This window comes from Gigantopelta aegis, chromosome 6 (genome assembly GCF_016097555.1).
Source record: "Gigantopelta aegis isolate Gae_Host chromosome 6, Gae_host_genome, whole genome shotgun sequence".
Lineage (NCBI taxonomy): Eukaryota > Metazoa > Mollusca > Gastropoda > Neomphalida > Peltospiridae > Gigantopelta > Gigantopelta aegis.
In genome coordinates, this window is record NC_054704.1 from 82,320,690 (window position 1) to 82,339,309 (window position 18,620).

The 18,620-nt window shown below is 35.5% G+C and overlaps 1 protein-coding gene across 2 annotated transcripts in view; it reads right to left on the minus strand.

Moving 5' to 3' along the window:
- Positions 1 to 16,239, minus strand: part of LOC121373958 (serine palmitoyltransferase 1-like) — a 31,169-nt gene extending 14,930 nt beyond the window's left edge. Inside the window, exons 1-7 of one of the 2 annotated variants that reach the window (XM_041500805.1) lie at positions 16,126 to 16,239; positions 8,202 to 8,306; positions 6,939 to 7,042; positions 5,862 to 5,955; positions 4,799 to 4,871; positions 1,432 to 1,564; positions 279 to 408 (exon numbers count right to left, since the gene is read on the minus strand). In XM_041500805.1, coding sequence (XP_041356739.1) covers positions 279 to 408; positions 1,432 to 1,564; positions 4,799 to 4,871; positions 5,862 to 5,955; positions 6,939 to 7,042; positions 8,202 to 8,306; positions 16,126 to 16,182 — 696 coding nt within the window. In that variant the 5' untranslated portion in view covers positions 16,183 to 16,239. Of the gene's footprint in view, positions 1 to 278; positions 409 to 1,431; positions 1,565 to 3,697; positions 3,819 to 4,798; positions 4,872 to 5,861; positions 5,956 to 6,938; positions 7,043 to 8,201; positions 8,307 to 16,125 lie in introns of those variants that run through there. The other variant, XM_041500806.1, reaches the window with a different exon arrangement.
- Positions 16,240 to 18,620: the final 2,381 nt, after the last annotated feature.

Below are 18,620 nucleotides of genomic sequence, written 5' to 3' on the forward strand. Positions count from 1 at the left end.
ACAAGAACAGCCACCAGTTTTGTCTGCATTCATTGTTCAAATTATTGGTCTGCCCCCTTTGAGTGTAATGAACTAATCAACAGAAATAACAGTACAATGAAAATTTGACAGGGAAAAGCTTGTTTAAAGTAATTTGATTTCGATGGGTTTTTTTTTTTTTTTTAAGTTTTCCCTTTCTAAAACTGTAGGCTTATATTACAAGGTGAAGATTTATAATTAAACTCCATACAAGAGACAATATTCCTGCCAATAATTATCAGGCTTTAATTACATCTAACCTTTTTATCTTTTTCTGCTTGTATTTTCAGCACTCTTTCCAAGTCGTCCATGTCGTTATGTTTGAAATAGATAATTGTGCTGCGGCTAGCAACCACACCTTTTTGGACTGAGAAACATGCTCCTTCGTCACTGAAACATGGGAAATGAGTTTATAATACGCCTGAGATACATAAACCTGGACCTATATTCACAAAACATTGTAAGCCTAGTTTTGCACGTAAACGTAAAACTACGACTAAACCATAATTCTTATTACTATTATAGTTCAACAAATATAGTTAGAAGAACACATATTTCATTTTCTTTTGTCTTTAAAATACTCCAGCTTCCGTAATGATATAAATTTCTGCGTGAAATTGATGCCAAACACGTACAAATGCACGACCGGTATAACTGCTAATAGCAGACGTAAACGTACGATGTTTAGTAAAATGGGCCCCAGGGATCTCCGTTTATTACATTTATTCATGAATTTAATACTGTGACATGCTCAACAGTTTTATTTCAAGTAAGTAGATCTTTTGCTACTTAACAATAGTATAACAATAGACCACATATATTGCTTGACACTTTTAACAGAAATATTTGGGGGGGGAAAGAACATTTCAAATAAGACAAGTTGAATTTGGAACCTGATGCAAAGCCCTGTTTCAAACAATGAAGGCACAATCTCATAAAATGTGTTCTCTACAGCAGGTCAATACGACAAAAACAATGCCTTATTAAGATGATTCAGGTTTTTTAAAGTAATAATTTTACTGATAAGAAAACTTGCAAATCTTCAGGGCTTCTAGAATTTTTATAAAATCCACTAGCCATGGGATCAGTGATCTTAAAACTTTACAAGCCACTATTAAAAACTCAGTCGCCCTACTTCACTTTAAGTTAATAAAATGTTACTAAATAATGGTAATAATCAGATATGTCACCCAAACAGAGAGATAGAGCTTAAACACACTAACACTGGGGGCCTGGGTTTGGGGCAGGATATTCATATTTACACAATAGACTTAACTTCAACATTTGACCAAAAGAATTCACTAGCCGTTGGACATGGCAACAATAGATATTTACTAGCCCAACATTGAATATCACTAGCCATTGGAGTGGGGCCACCATAATCTAGAAGCCCTAATTTAAAAAGGTTATTACCAAAATACAATATCTCCTCTCTTTGCATAAGCTGGAATAGCACTGGCTATGGTAGAGAATCCATAAGAATAAAGGATGGATTCTTCAGTGTTCATGAACTTAGCAAGCTGGTTTTCAAATTCCAAATGGACATCTGGAAAAAAAAAACCAAGAACGAATTGTACATATACAATAGGATAAAGCAGTCATATTAGTCACATAGCTCATTCCAACACAAAAGGAATGTTTGTTTAATTACAACCTAGCTTTGTTTATTCACAGAAATGATCATTTCTGGCAGGATGCTGGTAGTGCATTAGCAAAATCATTGGTACTTATAATTAAAGGGGATTGAACTGAAAAGGTGTTTACCATAAAACATTTAATCAGCATCAGTTAGGTTTTTAATGCATGGTATACCAAACAAAAAACATTATATTTATTTCAAAGTAGCGTAAACACAGCCATAAAAGCTTACACGAGAACACTATCAAATTGAAGTGGTAATTTATTGACTTCAATATTCATTAACAAGATTATGATGTAGGGTAGTTTTTTGCTAATGGATGGTCAAAATCTGGGGCCTATTTCACTAAACATATAAAACTTACACCTGTCGTATGTCTACTTCTACGTGTACGTTTACTCCATTTCACAAAGCCGGTCGTAGAAATACTACTAACTTACTTTGCACGTAAATCTACGTCTGTTTTCTTTTGCAACTCATTTAGCAGAACTTTGACATCTAAAGCCGATTATTAATAAATCAATGTGCTCTAGTACTGTCGTTAAACAAAACAAACGTAATAACTTTTAAAAGAAAGAACGAATAAACTTGATAAAGTTTAGAAACCACCGTTTACGGTATACCAACACATGGTTGTAATGTACCAAATAAAATCCTATAGGCGACAATGTTAACCTATGTAGTTAAAAACACTATATTATGGGTCAGTTCCCTATATTCGCTTTGGGAGGGGGCGGGGGGCACTGATGGATCGGGTTCAAACTCTATATCAGATTTTGATTACAATTGTAAACATCAATGTGATAAATAAAAAAAAGGCTCACAAGTGGGAGCCACGTACCCCCGCACCCCCCACAACCCCCACCCCCCGGTTCCTACTGGCCTGATTTGGACAAGTTGATATGCACTTAAAAAAAAAAAAAAAAACATTTTTTAATGGTGATTTCAATTCGTGTTTTCCAACAAAGTAGTAGATATACTGCAAAAAGGCTATGCATAAAAAATGTGCCCTTGGATCCACAACTAAAATTTGTGTAGGCAAAATGCAAGATGATGTCTGGGTGCAGTGGCGCAGCGTGGGTTGCCAGCACCCGGGGCAAGGCAAGTATTGTGCCCCCTAACCAGTGGACTGTTAGCACTCCTCGAGTCCCTTCCACCAGTCCAGAATTTTGCGCCCAGGGCAACCTCCCCGGTGGCTCAGCCCACGATACGCCAGTTTGGGTGTATTTTATGTGTGGGATTTTTTTTTTTTTAAATTGGGGGGGGGGGGGTCTAGACAACTTTCACCTCTATCAAAATAATCGTCAGTTGAGCAGGCAGTCATTTGTGTATGGATATATATTTTATTTCTAAATTGTAGAGAAAATATTAAGTTGAATTTGAGAAAGATGAAAGTAAAACATTGCACAGTCCGTCAAATATAAGTTTTAAAATAATACGTTTAATAGCAGGGGCAGATCTAGACATGTGTAAAGGGGAGAGGGGTGTCACAGCATTGTAAAAGGAGCAAGTTGAGTTTGTGCAAGGCAAATGAGCCGAGGTCCGAAAAGGATCCTCATATAGTCGTAATGAAAGAAAAAAAGAAATGTTTTATTTAACGACACACTCAAGACATTTTATTTACGGTTATATGGCGTCAGACATATGGTTACGGACCACACACATTTTGAGAGGAAACCCGCTGTCGCCACTACATGGGCTACTCTTCCGATTAGCAGCAAGGGATCTTTTATTTGTGCTTCCCACAGGCAGGATAGCACAAACCATGGCCTTTGTTGAACCAGTTATGGATCACTGGTCGGTGCAAGTGGTTTACACCTACCCATTGAGCCTTGCGGAGCACTCACTCAGGGTTTGGAGTCGGTATCTGGATTAAAAATCCCATGAGTCAACTGGGAACCGAACCCAGTACCTACCAGCCTGTAGACCGATGGCCTGCCACGACGCCACCGAGGCCGGTACAATATTCGTAATGAAGACAAGAAGAGACGCGTTTTCAGGACAGTTTACCACACCCCATGTCCAGAGGATGGTACGGACCTGCGTTTAATGGGAGCTGGAACACGACATAGGTACTGGGGGAAAATGTCGTCTGGTTTGTTGCTGCATACATTTGCACATAAGAAAATATGCAGACTCTTCTTAGCTGAAGGCTATCAGCCTATTTGAAAAATAAAAAATTGAGTGGATTAAAAAAAATACAAAATTGTTTAACACCACTAAAACACATTGATTTATTATTCATCGGCTATTCGATGTCAAACATTTCGTAATTTTGACAAGTAGTTGTTAGAGGAAACCCGCTACATTTTTTTCCTAATGCAGCGAGGTATCTTTTATATCAGCTTTCCCACGGACAGTAAAACACATACCATGACCAGCTGTGATGCACTGGTTGGAACCAGAAGAAAAACAAATCAGTTGAATGGATCCACCGAGGTGGTTTGATCCTGTGACGTTGGCACCTCAAGCGAGCACTCAATCGACTGAGCTAATTCCCACCCTGAGTGGATCAAATGACACAGGTAACAAAACTGGCTATCACTGGATTAATAAAGTGAGTTAATTTGTTAAACACTTTAAAAAAACAAAACGTGTTACCATTTTATGAATTATCGAAGTGGATGTAGCAATTTACGTGTGAGACTAGTTGTGGTCGAGGGCACTCTTAGATTTACGTCTAACTTTACACGTAACTTACGCTTACACTTCTTTGTGAAATGCTCTTCAGTCGTAGATTTACGTTTACGTGCAAAACGTAACTTAAGATGTTTAGTGAAATTGGCTCCTGGACACTAATTTAAACTTAGAGTGGAGTAGCCGAAAACTTTGTACCAATTATTGTTATGGTAAAATTAACCTTTGGTCACTTAACCTCAGCATATACTTCATGTCATTTTCTTTTTGTGTATAATTATGTTCACATAAAAAAAACCCTACCAATGCCAAATTTGTGTTGACAAGCTATGGTCATGTAATAAGTTAGATGACATTATAACTTTAAGCAAGTTATTTTTCCAACCATGGTTCTACAGTTATTCAAGGCTTTTCTCACCAAATCAAATCTATCAGGGTTTTTTAATTATTTTGTTTTAGGTATCCAGAACACAGAATTAAAAAAACAAAAACAAGAATACTTACCAAATGTTCCGTAAAATCCTCTTGGACCACACGAACCAACACCATAGACTTTAAGTGTCTTCAGTGCAGCTTCCTAATAAACAAATATAGACATTACATAATACTGAATCCATCCTTCAAATATCCTGACTCACCATTTTAGCACAGTATTTAAGAAATGTGCAGCCGGATTTTGTTTTTTCTTTACAAAAAAGAAAAGAACATAATATTTTTTTTAACATTTCATTTGTTCTGCCCATACACATCAGCTATCTGGAATGTCTGTTCAGGACAGTGGGTTAATGTGAAAAATGTCAGTGTAAAGCAGGGTACAATATTTCAAAATCTTAGGTAACCAGAAGTCAGTTCACGTGAGTTTTACTTAGGTAACCGATTGTTCGGTTACGTGAATATAGTTCTCGTAACCGATGAGTTAGGCCTACCTAATCCTAAAACACTTGAACTACGGTTCTGTGCTACATTGGTGGTTCAAATGTATTTAAAAGCAAACTGATTTTCTCTTTCATTACTGATATATGGTACTTTAAATTTTAGAATGTAATAGTTCACCACGTAACTGATTGGCAGTTCTTGTGATTTTAAAGTTGCGTAAACGAACAACGGTTCTCGTGAAATATTGTACCCTGTAAAGGTTTTCTTCCTCCCCATTAAATCTCATTCTGTGGCTTCAGTACCAGGTTTTGGACTCAGTAGATACCAGCCAGAAAACCAATGACATTACACCGCTGAGGCCGATATATTTAATGACATACATGCACATTTTAAATTATGGCTATTTAATCTCTAACATGGTATTCATTATTTTGGCACTTGGTCTAGGGAATAAGAAAAGAGGGAAACCTGATGCTGTTTAATCACTGAACCAATTTGTTTTACAGGCATCATTTTTAAGTTTAACAAATATTTTTTGCAACAGATAAATAAAATATTAACATTATTAAATATATTGTTATGAAAAATTAACTAAAATAAAATATATTCAGCACTGTGAAATATTTTGTCATACAACTTATTTCACAAGATTTCTTAACAGGAAGGTATAATCTGAAATTCAAATACTCACTTCAATACTTTTGTCCTCGGCCAATCCAAGGAAGTTGAAGGTAGCCATGTTGAGACATTTATTACCACCGATGTTCAAAAACTTGCTAGGGCGACTGAAAAGAAATTAGGTTTTTTTAATGGAAAACTAATTCTTCTGAATATGAAACAAATTATAAAATATATTCATTTGTTAATAATTAAATTTTTGTTAGATTCCTTGCAATATAACATCATCCCATTGGTCCAGATGTAGCAACGGGAGTTTGTTAATTTATCGATGAACGTAAAAATTATTCTGTCAGGGAATGTCATATCTGATGATGACATTTTATATAGGCAAGTTGTTTTATTGAGTATTATTTAGTGCTATATTAGCAAGTATAATTCAAATTTAATTATAAGTGTTGTCTGCTATTTCTTTTACGTTCATCTGGGTTTGAACAACAAAATCATAAGCAAACTTTTTTTTTGGTGTGTGTGTGTGTGTGTGTGTGTGTGTGTGTGTGTGTGTGTGTTCATACCCCGATGAACGTAAAAGAAATAACAGACAATACTTTCAGGTCCATTTCAGAATTGATCACGAGAGGAGCAGGAGACAATTTTTTTGTATATTCACCACACAAAAGCTAAAATTTTATTTAACCCATGTATTAATTTTAAAAATGCAGTAAATCCATCAAGCATAAAATACTTCAGGTGCCCATGTGTATCATTCCCAGACAGCCCTTAGTGATCTGAAGTAGTGAAATTGAAGGTCCAAAACAATTAAAAACAAATTATTGATATACCTGTATTTGTGTGTACATGCAGAAAAATAAGAAAAATTCAACAAGCATTAAGCAGCTCACCTGTTTGCTGATTCAAATACAGAATTGGCAGTAAATTAAGAATACTATTAATTTGTAAACATCACTAAGGATTTAATACCTATGGTGTCAGAGGTGCATTTTTATATCTTTTCCCATCTATAGTTACACATTTTAGAATTAAAATTAATTTAAGAGATATGAATGGTGGCACGGAACTGTATACCTGAGTCTACATGTTCATCACATTTTTATAAAATTCATATTAGAGCTCATATTTCTGTACTCACCCAGAGATCATATTTTTCTCCATGGCCACAATAATCGGGTGGTCATCTGGAACATCGGGAACCAATGGGTCAGGATTCCATTCTGATATAAGCTCCTCCTTTTCCTTTAAAATAAGAATGTTTTCTTCATTAAATTCAAACAAGATGTTTAGAACAGATGCAGGGCTCATTCATGAGCGTAACTGATTCGGCATGGGAAAAAAACATCGGGCCAAATTTACAAAGCCTGGTTTTGACTTACATGTGTGTAACCACATACATTTACAATGCTTAACTGCCTGTGTTTAAAGGGACATACCCTAGTTTTAAACACTACACAATTGGGGTTTTTCACTATTAGAGCAGTTTACAATCACTGAACTCAAACATTACTTATATTGTATTCTTTAGATTATCCGAAGTGTTTCTGGTCATCCTTGTGTTTCTAAGACCAATACAAAAAAAACATGCATTTTTCATATTTTTAAAACGCACATGCGTCTGAAAAATAGCAGTTTATTGATTCGAGTTCAAGTCTTATTTTAAAGAATATTTTCTCTTTTAACGCCACAGACTCTTCTTTCACTCTATTGTAACTTTATCCAAATGAGTTACAGGTTTGTAAATTAACTAAAATTAGTGTCAATTTTTTACGGGTTAAAACTAGGGAAAAGTGGTCTCCGTAAATTCGGCCCGTCATGTTTAAACCTGTTACAACTTAGCAACACAGACAATTTTTGTTATAGATTTAGAGAAAATAAAACCCAGAAGTGATATTTAAGTAATCAAGTTCATGTATATAGTTACTGGTAATTCTCCAATTATTTTAGAGCATATTTGTAACTGAAGTGCAAAATATAAATATTAACTGGTCAAGAGTTTTTCTTTTTCTGATCAATTAAATAGACATTCACTTGAATATTAATTGTCGTCTAAAAAGAATATGCCCTGTTTAATAGTAAATAGTATAGCTTTCTAATTCTAAATTTCAGTCATTAAATAATCCACCTCTCTCATGTTTGTGGGGGTTTTTTTAAATACATATTATAAGAGTACTATTTAATGTAATGACATAATAGCAGTAAGTACTGCAAGAATACAAATGTATGGTTCAACCTGTCTTTTCGAATGTATGGTTCAACCTGTCTTTTCGAATGTATGGTTCAACCTGTCTTTTCGAATGTATGGTTCAACCTGTCTTTTCGGTGCATTTTTACACATGTATAAACTTATTTTTACCCACATATTAGCCACAAGTTTTTTTATTCTTCTAAATGTGCATACCTCATCAGTCAGTACAGGTTTTGTTGGTGAATAGCTCTTGGAAAAAATCAACTTCACTATCCACAGGATAAGAAATGCTTCCAGCATCAAATGGTACAGTGGAGCCTGTGAAAAGAATAATAATAATTTACATAAAATAACAAAATGCAAGGAATCAATTACTGCCACAATGACAGGGTTTTTAGTTTATTAAAATAAACACAGAATGCTGGGCCGAGGCTTATCCTCTGAACACACAATTTTTTTTTATTGAGCAGGAATCAGCTTGTTTAAAAAAGAAAGAAAAAAAGCTGCCAAAACAATTCTTACTTTTTTGGTTGCTAACTTTTGCTGTTGTTTTTCTTTTAAAGAAAGAACCTCATAAATACATATATGTAACAGCCTGCAAGGTATGGAAATAAAACCTGGAATTAATGTAGCACACCTCAAACCGCTTAGGAGAGTGAAAAAATGCACTCATCAAAATGCTAAGGCGAGTGAAAACCAAGCATTATTAATTTATGAAGTAATTGGTAGTAGTACATGTAAATGCAGACATATGTTGCAAAAATGAACCAATAAACCAATAATGTTTTCTTCTAATTTTATGTTATTTGGTTCATTAGTGTAGTCCGACTTCCTTTCCCTTTCAGGAATGAAGTTATAATTTATTTTTAAAAAGTTTAAGGAGTAGTTAGATGGTTTGATGAACGTGCAGCTAAACATATATAGGAATCAAATTGTCTTGAATTTCATTATTATGTACAACGAACATGATTAGGATCATTGGGATGGTAAAAACCCACTGGTTCCGAGGTGGTGGTTCATGAACTACGATCCAAGCATTTCAGGTGTGCACTACCGACTTACATGATTAAAACACTGTTTTAAGTAACTCGTGAAATGTAGGCCCACAATTACTTCAATTGATAGTGTTGGTTGATACACTGACATTGACATTTTTAATTCAACAATTACGCATCCTGTCTCCCTCCCTCAACATTTTGTAACACGTCATTTGACCTACCGCTACAAGTTACGAACAGCTCTGACAGTGTTACTCAATGATCTAGAACGGACCCAATGTTGTTGATAAAAAAATATACAAACTCTGACAAAATTTGTCATTACAAAGTATTTTATTCCAAAAGTGGGATGCCATAATAAAGATAATAAAAAAACCCACATAATTTTATACACCATCATCAATGCGTAATAACTTATCAAGTAGACCAGCATGTGCATGCAGAATTCCGAGAGTAAAAATAATCTGACCCCGATAGCTATGATTGGTCAATATGACACAGAGTACTGCGCATTAAATTGTGTTCCAGTCACATGGTCTGTGTGACTTTCTAACAAACGAAACAAAAATGAAATAGTAGGCAATGATCATTGATTACTGTTACTTTTGTGTGTACATACAATGTATATACATATATAAATAGCACGTGCACATTCATTGACCTCTGGCTGAAATACAAATATTTAAATGAAGTTTTATTTGATTGTTTTTTTTAAGAAAACAAAGAAAAATAATAGACGTAAAAAAAAAAAATACCTAGGCTTATTCCTACATACCTATTATCATTTATTTTGTTTCTTTTTATTATGACATTTAAATTTCATTTTTTTTTAAAGAAAGTATAAAATTATACGATTGCCATTTTCGGATTGTAAGCTTTGTATTCTAACAGTCACGAACTAATCGAGACAATTTTACCAACTTCGCCGATTTCCGTAACGAGTTCAATTGTGTAGGCTACAGAAGTCACTCCAGGGGACAATATTTCGAAATCTGAGGTAACCGGAAGTCGGTTCACGTGGTTTTTACCTAGGTAACCAATTGTTCGGTTACGTGAATTATATTTGCGTAACCCATGGGTTATCTGATCGGTTACCTCAAAATTACGTTGAAATTATATTTTAAATACATAGTTTTTAGCTGAAACAAAGTTAAAACAAATACAAAAGAAAACATTTAAAAAAAAGAAAAGAAAATGTCTTTAATGCTTGCTAAAGTTAACAATATTATAAAAGATCTGAATATTAGCCCCAGTACTGAAACAAAATACAGGGGCGTAGCCAGAAATTTTCTTAGAATTACACACGCCAAAGGCGTGCCCGAGCGGGGGGATTCGGGGGCCTCCCTCTGTGAAAATTTTGAAACTCAGGACGCCTGTAGATGCATTTTTAAAAATCTTTTTTCAAATCAATTTTAAGAGGATATTTTATAGAACAATTACAGACAGCCTCGACCTATTCCCGGATTTTGTTTTTGCATTACGTACTATGCGTAATGAGCGCTACGCCTTTGAAATAGATAAATACTCATTTGTAGGGATTCCTTTTTGCGATTTGCTGTGGCTATGCTACTTTCACTTCATTGATGGTACTTATATACTACAGTGATGTTCCAAATGTGGGTTTTTAAAGCTCATTATGCGATGTTACTTTTGTTAGTATTGTTCAATTGTTGTGACACTTTTGGATTCCTGTTTACGTTAAAACTGTTTTTAACATATGTAAAATTATAGCCAATCCAATAGTATGTCTACAAGCGGTCCGAGCACATTTCTTTAAAAATGTTTTAAAACTGTAGACTGGTCGCAAGTTACAACTGTTGCAATATAACGTTGTTTACTGGTTTGCTGCGCATCAAGTATCTAAAAATCAGTCTAAAACATTTGTCGGAATACCAGTAGTATGTCTGCATGAATAAACTTCCTGTAATCGTGAAGTTTGCAAGTTTTAATTTCTGAACGTTTACAGATCATGACGTAACCGATTTGTGGTTCGCGTAAATTTAATTTTGCGTAACCGACACGCGAACAGAACGGCGGTTCGCGTGAAATATTGTGCCCTGCACTCACTGTTTAATTCAATCCATTTTCTCTTTTTGTCATAACTATATGAACAGTATAAATGAGTTATCCTTATAAGACGTTGTGATCTATTACTTTACAAAAGTGGACTGTTTCTAATTAATAATAAATTAAACAGACAAAGAAGTTTTGATCGGATTGGTACGTCTTCAAATATGTCTATTAAACCTGTGTTTTCCGATTTGTATAGCAAAGATAAGTACCAGTCATATATTAAAATCTTGCATGGACGCTACAGTTCTCGTAAAAAAAAAAATTCTGGTATTATTAAACGGATCTTTCTATCAGCTACGTAAGGTAAATAGTGGCAATCAACATACAAAATTATTTTACGTGCGCTGTTTGTTAAGTGTAATGTGCGTTATTTTTCACACTCGCCAGATTGAAATTACGTGCGCTGTACGAGCGAGATCGCACCCACGCACCTTAAAATGCAAGGTCTGATGTAGATGGAAACACCCCATTTAAACAATTACATATGATGCCAAGTGCATGATAGTCAAACTGAAATGATCAATGCCCAATTATTAAGGAAAAACGGAAAGCAAAAAAAAAAAGGGGGGGGGGGGGGGGAATGGAGCTTGGTTACCATATTGTTGTGTGTTGGTAGACTTTGTGGAAAGATATACTCCTTATTTTGCCTACAAAATTTTTTAATGCGAAATACAAGCCGACTCGTCTTTTAATTGAATCAAAGATGTTGTCGGTCTGACATTCACAGGCAGTTCCGGTTTTGCTGAACCGATCAAAGTTTTAATATTATTATTTTAATAAAGATTTTAAGATATACAAAATACAATAAAGATATTTGTAAAGTGATCCCCAAATGTGGGATACATTTTTTTTTTTTCCATCACTTGGTTTTGTTTGCATTTGTCTGCGTTTTCCTTTTTAATTTAAATAAAGATAACAAAAAATGTTTTATTATACCGTTTACTATAATTTTAAAAATGCGGGGAGTTGTTTTTAGACTGGTTTTAACATTCTTAATATCAATAAGGCTGACCTACTTCGAAAGCAGGTGAATGATTTATTTTGAAATTATGATATAATTATTGATAATTCTAATAATTTTTAATTACACCCTTTTTAAAATAAATATGTTGATACTTGATTAACCACTGAAAAAAGGAATTGAGCTTTAATTTATTAAAAACACCGACAACATGACAACTTTTAAGCAAAATATCATAGTGTTTTCCCTAGCTTGTTTCAGCATGGTGCAGCACCATGCCTCAATAGTCTAGCACCATCTTGCCTTAATCAGCACCATGCTGCTCTGAGATTAAACAAGCCTTTTTCACTAATTAATTCTAAAATTGCCTCTATAAAACACCCAAAAAGGTATTATTAATTAATAAAATATGCCTTTTATATCTTTTGCCATTCATTTATTAAAGCAAGCACATAAATTACATTAATGTTTATTTCAATTGATTTTTGTGTATTTTTAATGAAAAACAAGTGCCCCGAAAATGGTGAAAATGCCCCAAAAGTGTTTGGTCTACCATGCCTTGCCAAATTTCTTGGGAAATCACTATATCAAGTGCGCCGAATGGTATCAGGTCGTTTCGTAACCATACCGTTTCGTACCATACCGGTTCGTACCCAAAAGCATACCAGTTCGTACCCAAAGGCATACCAGTTCGTACCCAAAGGCATACCAAACAAAGGCATAAATTAAAACAAAAAGTTGTATTCTTCTATCAAAAATGTATTATATCGGACAATGTAGGCATTATTAGACCAAAAAAAAAGTCCACATTCCAAAAACATGGGATATCAGATCTTATTATATTTTTGTTATATGTGCGTGCGTGTGCGCACGTAAGTACGTGTGCGTGTATGAATGTTTTTGTTTTGAGCATATATACGTACAAAGAGAGGATCGGTCTTGCGAAATATTCCGATTGATATCTCGGAATGGTTATGCATAACAATAAACACCATCGCTGCACTGTGGAATCGACACCAAATTACAAGACAAAAGAATTGCTCTTTGGCTACGAAAAGGTATGCTTTTTGGTTACGAAAAGATATGCTTTTTGGTTACGAAACGGCATGCTTCAGTGATGCACAGCACATAATTTATTTAATGCTTATAAAAGATACTGAGTGATTATTACAACTATTGTTTTGCTAAATGTTACAATATGTTTGTAATATAACATTATAATTGTGTATTTAAAAAAACTATTAATGTTAGGTGTAATGTATGACATTATTTAATTAGTTACGAACTGGTATGCTAGTGGTTACGAAACGGTATGGTACGAACGTGTTTGGGTACGAAATGTCTAGAAACCACGCCGAATCACATGACGCCCCGATACACCAGACACGGCTGTAACCAGTTGATTCTGCCGCCTCTCTATTCATATACATGAAGGTCTAAACCAATCTAAGCCGATGGTGTCAATGAAAATGCTTGTGAGCTCTCTGTTTCCTGAACATAGTACTGTTATTCTTAATATCAGGTCACTAGTCAGACTCAGATTGAAAAGAAATTTTACAGATTTTTAAAACATTGTACCAGAATTCATACACTAAAACTACTTTAAAGGAAACATGACACGAGACCATATTATAGCTCATTTTAAAAGAAAAATGATATAAAAATAATATACAAATAACTTTATAACAATAAAATACGTGTAGTTAACTTAAAATGAAGAAATTACGCTAATCAGTATCAAAGTACGATTTATGCATATTTCTTCGTGAGCGTTCGGAAAAAAAGGGAAGTGACGTCAGAGCCGCTGTACTCTTCCATTGTTGTTAACTGTTTATATATGGAGTAAGGGGCTTACGATCTTTTCAGTCCAACAGTGCCGTACTGCGCGGCCTATGGGTGTAAAAATAAACAGTTTAAACGATCGGGATTGTCTTTTTATGGTTTTCCAAAGGATTGTATCCGAAGAAAGACGCGTGTATTTTATCGCAAAAGAAAAGATTGGACACCAACACCGCATAGTACTTTGGTGTCAGCCTATTTACAGCCCGGAGCCCGAACGTTACCAGGAGACAAAAACAGTACTCGGTTGCGAATGCCGAGGTGTACATTGTACATATTTGGCACAAAGATACACCTCAGCATGATGTATTTATATATGTTAAAACAAAAATGTAGAATGTTTTATTTATTTATTTTTTTGGAGAAAAAAAGAAGATTTTTCATATTAGGGCTGTAGGCCTACATAACAAAATCTGTATTCACCGTCCGAAGAAGGAAACGTCAACAAGTAATTAAATATGGCATATACAAACATGGGATTTGGCATGAGGATACATCTCAGTACGATGTATTTAAATATGTTTTTAAAAAACGTGTAGAAAACAATAATAATTTTAAATAATGTTTTTAATCTTCGGGCGGAATACGTCACAAAAATGTTCCTCATCGCCCGAAGCCCCAAAGCAACACGAAGTTCAATACAAAATAAACCACTACTGTCGGTGTCGAAATAACTATTATGTTTCATCCACGGGCTGACTTGAGAATCGGAGTGTTGTTTTAGTTAATTGGTCCTTTCTTTCCGTGGCCTGCACATGTGATTCCTGATTGGCAGGTGTATATTGCAGGGTATCGACCAGGTAAGTGATTACCACGGTCTAGACATACGTACAAAATACGTGCCAGTTTTTTTTAAGATCACAGGGTATTGTGGCGTAACCTATCGCGACTATAGTACAATGTTAATGGACATTATCAGCCGCCCTGCTTCATTACTGTAAATAATGCTGTAAAACCCTTGATTAAGTAGACTTTCCCATCTAAAATTACAAAACTGACCAATTACGTAGTAACAAAGAAACGAAAATTATCACTTGGGTATCGTGAGTGGTCGTTTTTACTCTAACGCACCCTACCAATAGGCCTAATAATATGCTACTTTTTTATGAGAGAAAAATACTATAACCCCATTTCGTTCTATTGATGCAAATAGAAATATATTTAGTTTAAAAGTTGATTATACTCTCAAGTCTTTTATGTTGTTTTACAAGCCAGGTTAATGAAAGTGAAGCGCCTTGTCGTAAATTAGAGCGTTTGTTTACACTGTGCATACAGATTTTATTATGTACAGCCCGAACATAAAAAATGAGATATTTTCTAAAAAAAAAACCCACCAAAAAATGTTTGTCCTACATTTATATTTTTTACATATTTTAATACATCATATCGAGGTGTATCTTTATGCTAAATATGAACAGTATACACCTCGGCATTAGCATCCGAGTTTTGGTTTTGTCTCCGGGTTACTTTCGGGCTCCGGGCTGTAAATTGGTCGACCGGTCTGGTCTGGCACCATCAGTTTCTCCACCCTCCGACTCGCTATCCGTTTTTTCATCAGTATCACTGTTGTAAGTAAATGTGTGTCTTTCTTCATTTACTAACAGCTCATATTGATACGGCAAAACGTTTTGCGAACGAACACTCATTGTTTTGGTAAGCTGTGCAAGTCTTCGATTCTTTATGAGTGGTACGGACTAATGCTTTTAAGTGTAAGGCTTCAGATCAAGCGACGCGTCTCTGACGTCACGGACCTCGTGATTGCCCTGCTCATTAAAGATCGGCAATTTCCGCTAAGAGCTCGTATCTGGGGTTCTTTTATGGAGATATTTTAAGTAATTAATTTTTTATATTTTTTTTTTTTAGGTGATTCAATTTATAATTAATTGTACATGGTTGGTACCAAATATGGTTTACGTGACATGTTTCCTTTAACCAACAGTTTCTGCTTTCCCCATTCACTATACTAAAATACATATATAATAATAAAATATATAATATAAATATATATATATATATATATATATATATATATATATATATATATATATATATATTTAAAGGAACCTAGAGCAAAATTGTTAAATTATTATAGGCCTACTTCCTGTGGTTTTATCAGCGAATCCATTGCTGCGATTGCAGGCAGGGTTACGTTGACTTCGGAGTCACGATCCATGCGTCATACATTACTTTATCGCTGGACCCGATGTTGGTTAATATTCTGTTACACAAAAACAAACGTGACCACGTTACTAGTAAGTCATAATACCTGTAAAAAACCCTGGACAAGATCGTACATGTCCCATGTTGCTGGTACGTAATCCATGGTGCCGTTTCAAACAATGCGTCAATGCTTCAGCGCACTGAAATATATGTACTTCCGGTTCACAGTTGAGGCACGCCGCAAATCACAACGTCACATCCATCCGCGTGCGTATGCGCAACTATCAGCATGCCGATGCGCATAAAAATCAGTGTGCCTGTGCGCAACTATCAGTATGCTTTTTGTAGTGGACCAGCCTCGGTGGCGTCGTGGCAGACCACCGGTCTACAGGCTGGTAGGTGCTGGGTTCGGATCCCAGTCGAGGCATGGGATTTTTAATCGAGATACCGACTCCAAACCCTGAGTGAGTGCTCCGCAAGGCTCAATGGGTAGGTGTAAACCACTTGCACCGACCAGTGATCCATAACTGGTTCAACAAAGGCCATGGTTTGTGCTATCCTGCCTGTGGGAAGCGCAAATAAAAGATCCCTTGCTGCCTGTCGTAAAAAGAGTGGCATATGTGGCGACAGCGGGTTTCCTCTAAAAACAGTGTCAGAATGACCATATGTTTGACGTCCAATAGCCGATGATAAGATAAAAAATCAATGTGCTCTAGCGGCGTCGTTAAATAAAACAAACTTTACTCTTTTTTTTGTAGTGGGGGATGACACAACCTCTAGTGGAGGGGTCATAGTATCAAGACAGATTTTTTATCTTTATAGAGTAGGACAAATAAAACGGGCTTATTTTTTTATACTATGGAATTTACTGCAAGTTATTTATTTCTGATCCGATTGTTTTCTGAATTGCACACAAAAATAGCTTATTTTTATTTCAAACCAAACTCAAATTATTTAAAAAAAAAGAAAAAAAAAGTAGGACCAAGCCCATTAGATAACTCCCACTGGCGTAGGAAGCGGGAGGGGAGGGGGGCAAGGGGAGCATGTGCCCACCCACTTTTCGGATATTTTGCTTTATAATAGTACAAAAGTGTGTAAATATAAAAGTGTGCCCCCCACCTTTTGGCACCTTCCTACGCCACTTCCTCCACCCATACATCATATTTTAAAGACGCAGATTTCATAGAATTCACCTCAATGGCATTGATTAATTAGGCCATAATAAATAAAACTTTAAAAAAAATTAAGACTTTTGTCAGGCACGTGCTCCAGTTATACTAGCCCGAGTAGCCTACTCTGACTGTAAGAGCGCTAGACAGACATTTGAACGGTTATGACGCTCTCATTAAGCCTCTTACAGTCCGAGTACACGGCCTACAGTTATACCAATTATTGGGTTACGTACGGTACTAAAATATGCTGATGGAAAGAAATAAAGGATCACACAAATAGTAATACGAAATGGTACTGTAATTAAAAACCTTCATCCAGTGTCAGAAGATTAGTTGTTACTGGCAGTCAATTCAACACTATTGACATTTAGTACATTACAACTGTGTGAGAATACAGATATTATTACACTAGTAGTAAATTCATTTTGGACTACAATTTCATGTGTTCCCTTATTTCTTTCCATCAGTATATGTGCGCATCCAGCATCAACCAGACCTTATTTCCACTCAAGTCTCACCCAGAATGAGATGTATTTCAGTGGTAAAATGAAAGTCAGGGTTATGCTCATACCACCCACTGCCTCATGGTTGATACATCAAGGATCTGTGTTATCATTTGCATCTGAAAATGCATATATAAAAGATCCTTTTTTACCCTTTGCCCTTGCTGATAATGAAAACATGTAGCAGGTTACCTCTAAAGACTGCATGCATAAGCAAAAGAGACAGGGGGGCAGGGGGGCGGGGGTAATAGATTACCAGTGGTGGAGCAAAACCTCAAATTCGGGTAAAAATAATGCACATATTCGGGCAAAATGTGCTAACCCGAGACCTTTTTACCATGTATTTGCATCATTCTACCCTAAAATTTAAGTTGTAATCTATGTAAAAATTAGCTATGATTTGTTTACAACCATATATAATTGTTTGGTAGTAATGCTAATATGATTGAATACTTTTTCCCCCCGATTCTGGCATTTTTGTTTGATTCAGACAAAAGCCAGCCTGCCACCCTGTGGCTGCAGTGTTTCCTCATTCTTTATACAACCACCATAGTTTACAAATGAAACAAAATTAACTTGAGGGTCAAAAAAGAAAGGAAAAGAAATTTGTTTTATTTAACAATACCACTAGAGCACATTGATGTATAAATCATTGGCTATTGGATGTCAAACATTTGATAATTTGACAGTCTTAGCGAGGAACCTGCTACATTTTCCCCATTAGTAGAGGGATCTTTTATATGCACCATACCAGACAGGATAACACATACCACAGCCTTTGATATACTAGTTGTTGTGCATTGGCTGGAATGAGAAATAGCTCACCGACAGGGTTCAATCAGATTGGCGAGCACTTTACCACCGGGCTACATCCCACTCAAATTAAGGGTCAACACCCTGAATTGGTTATGTGCATTGTGACTTTG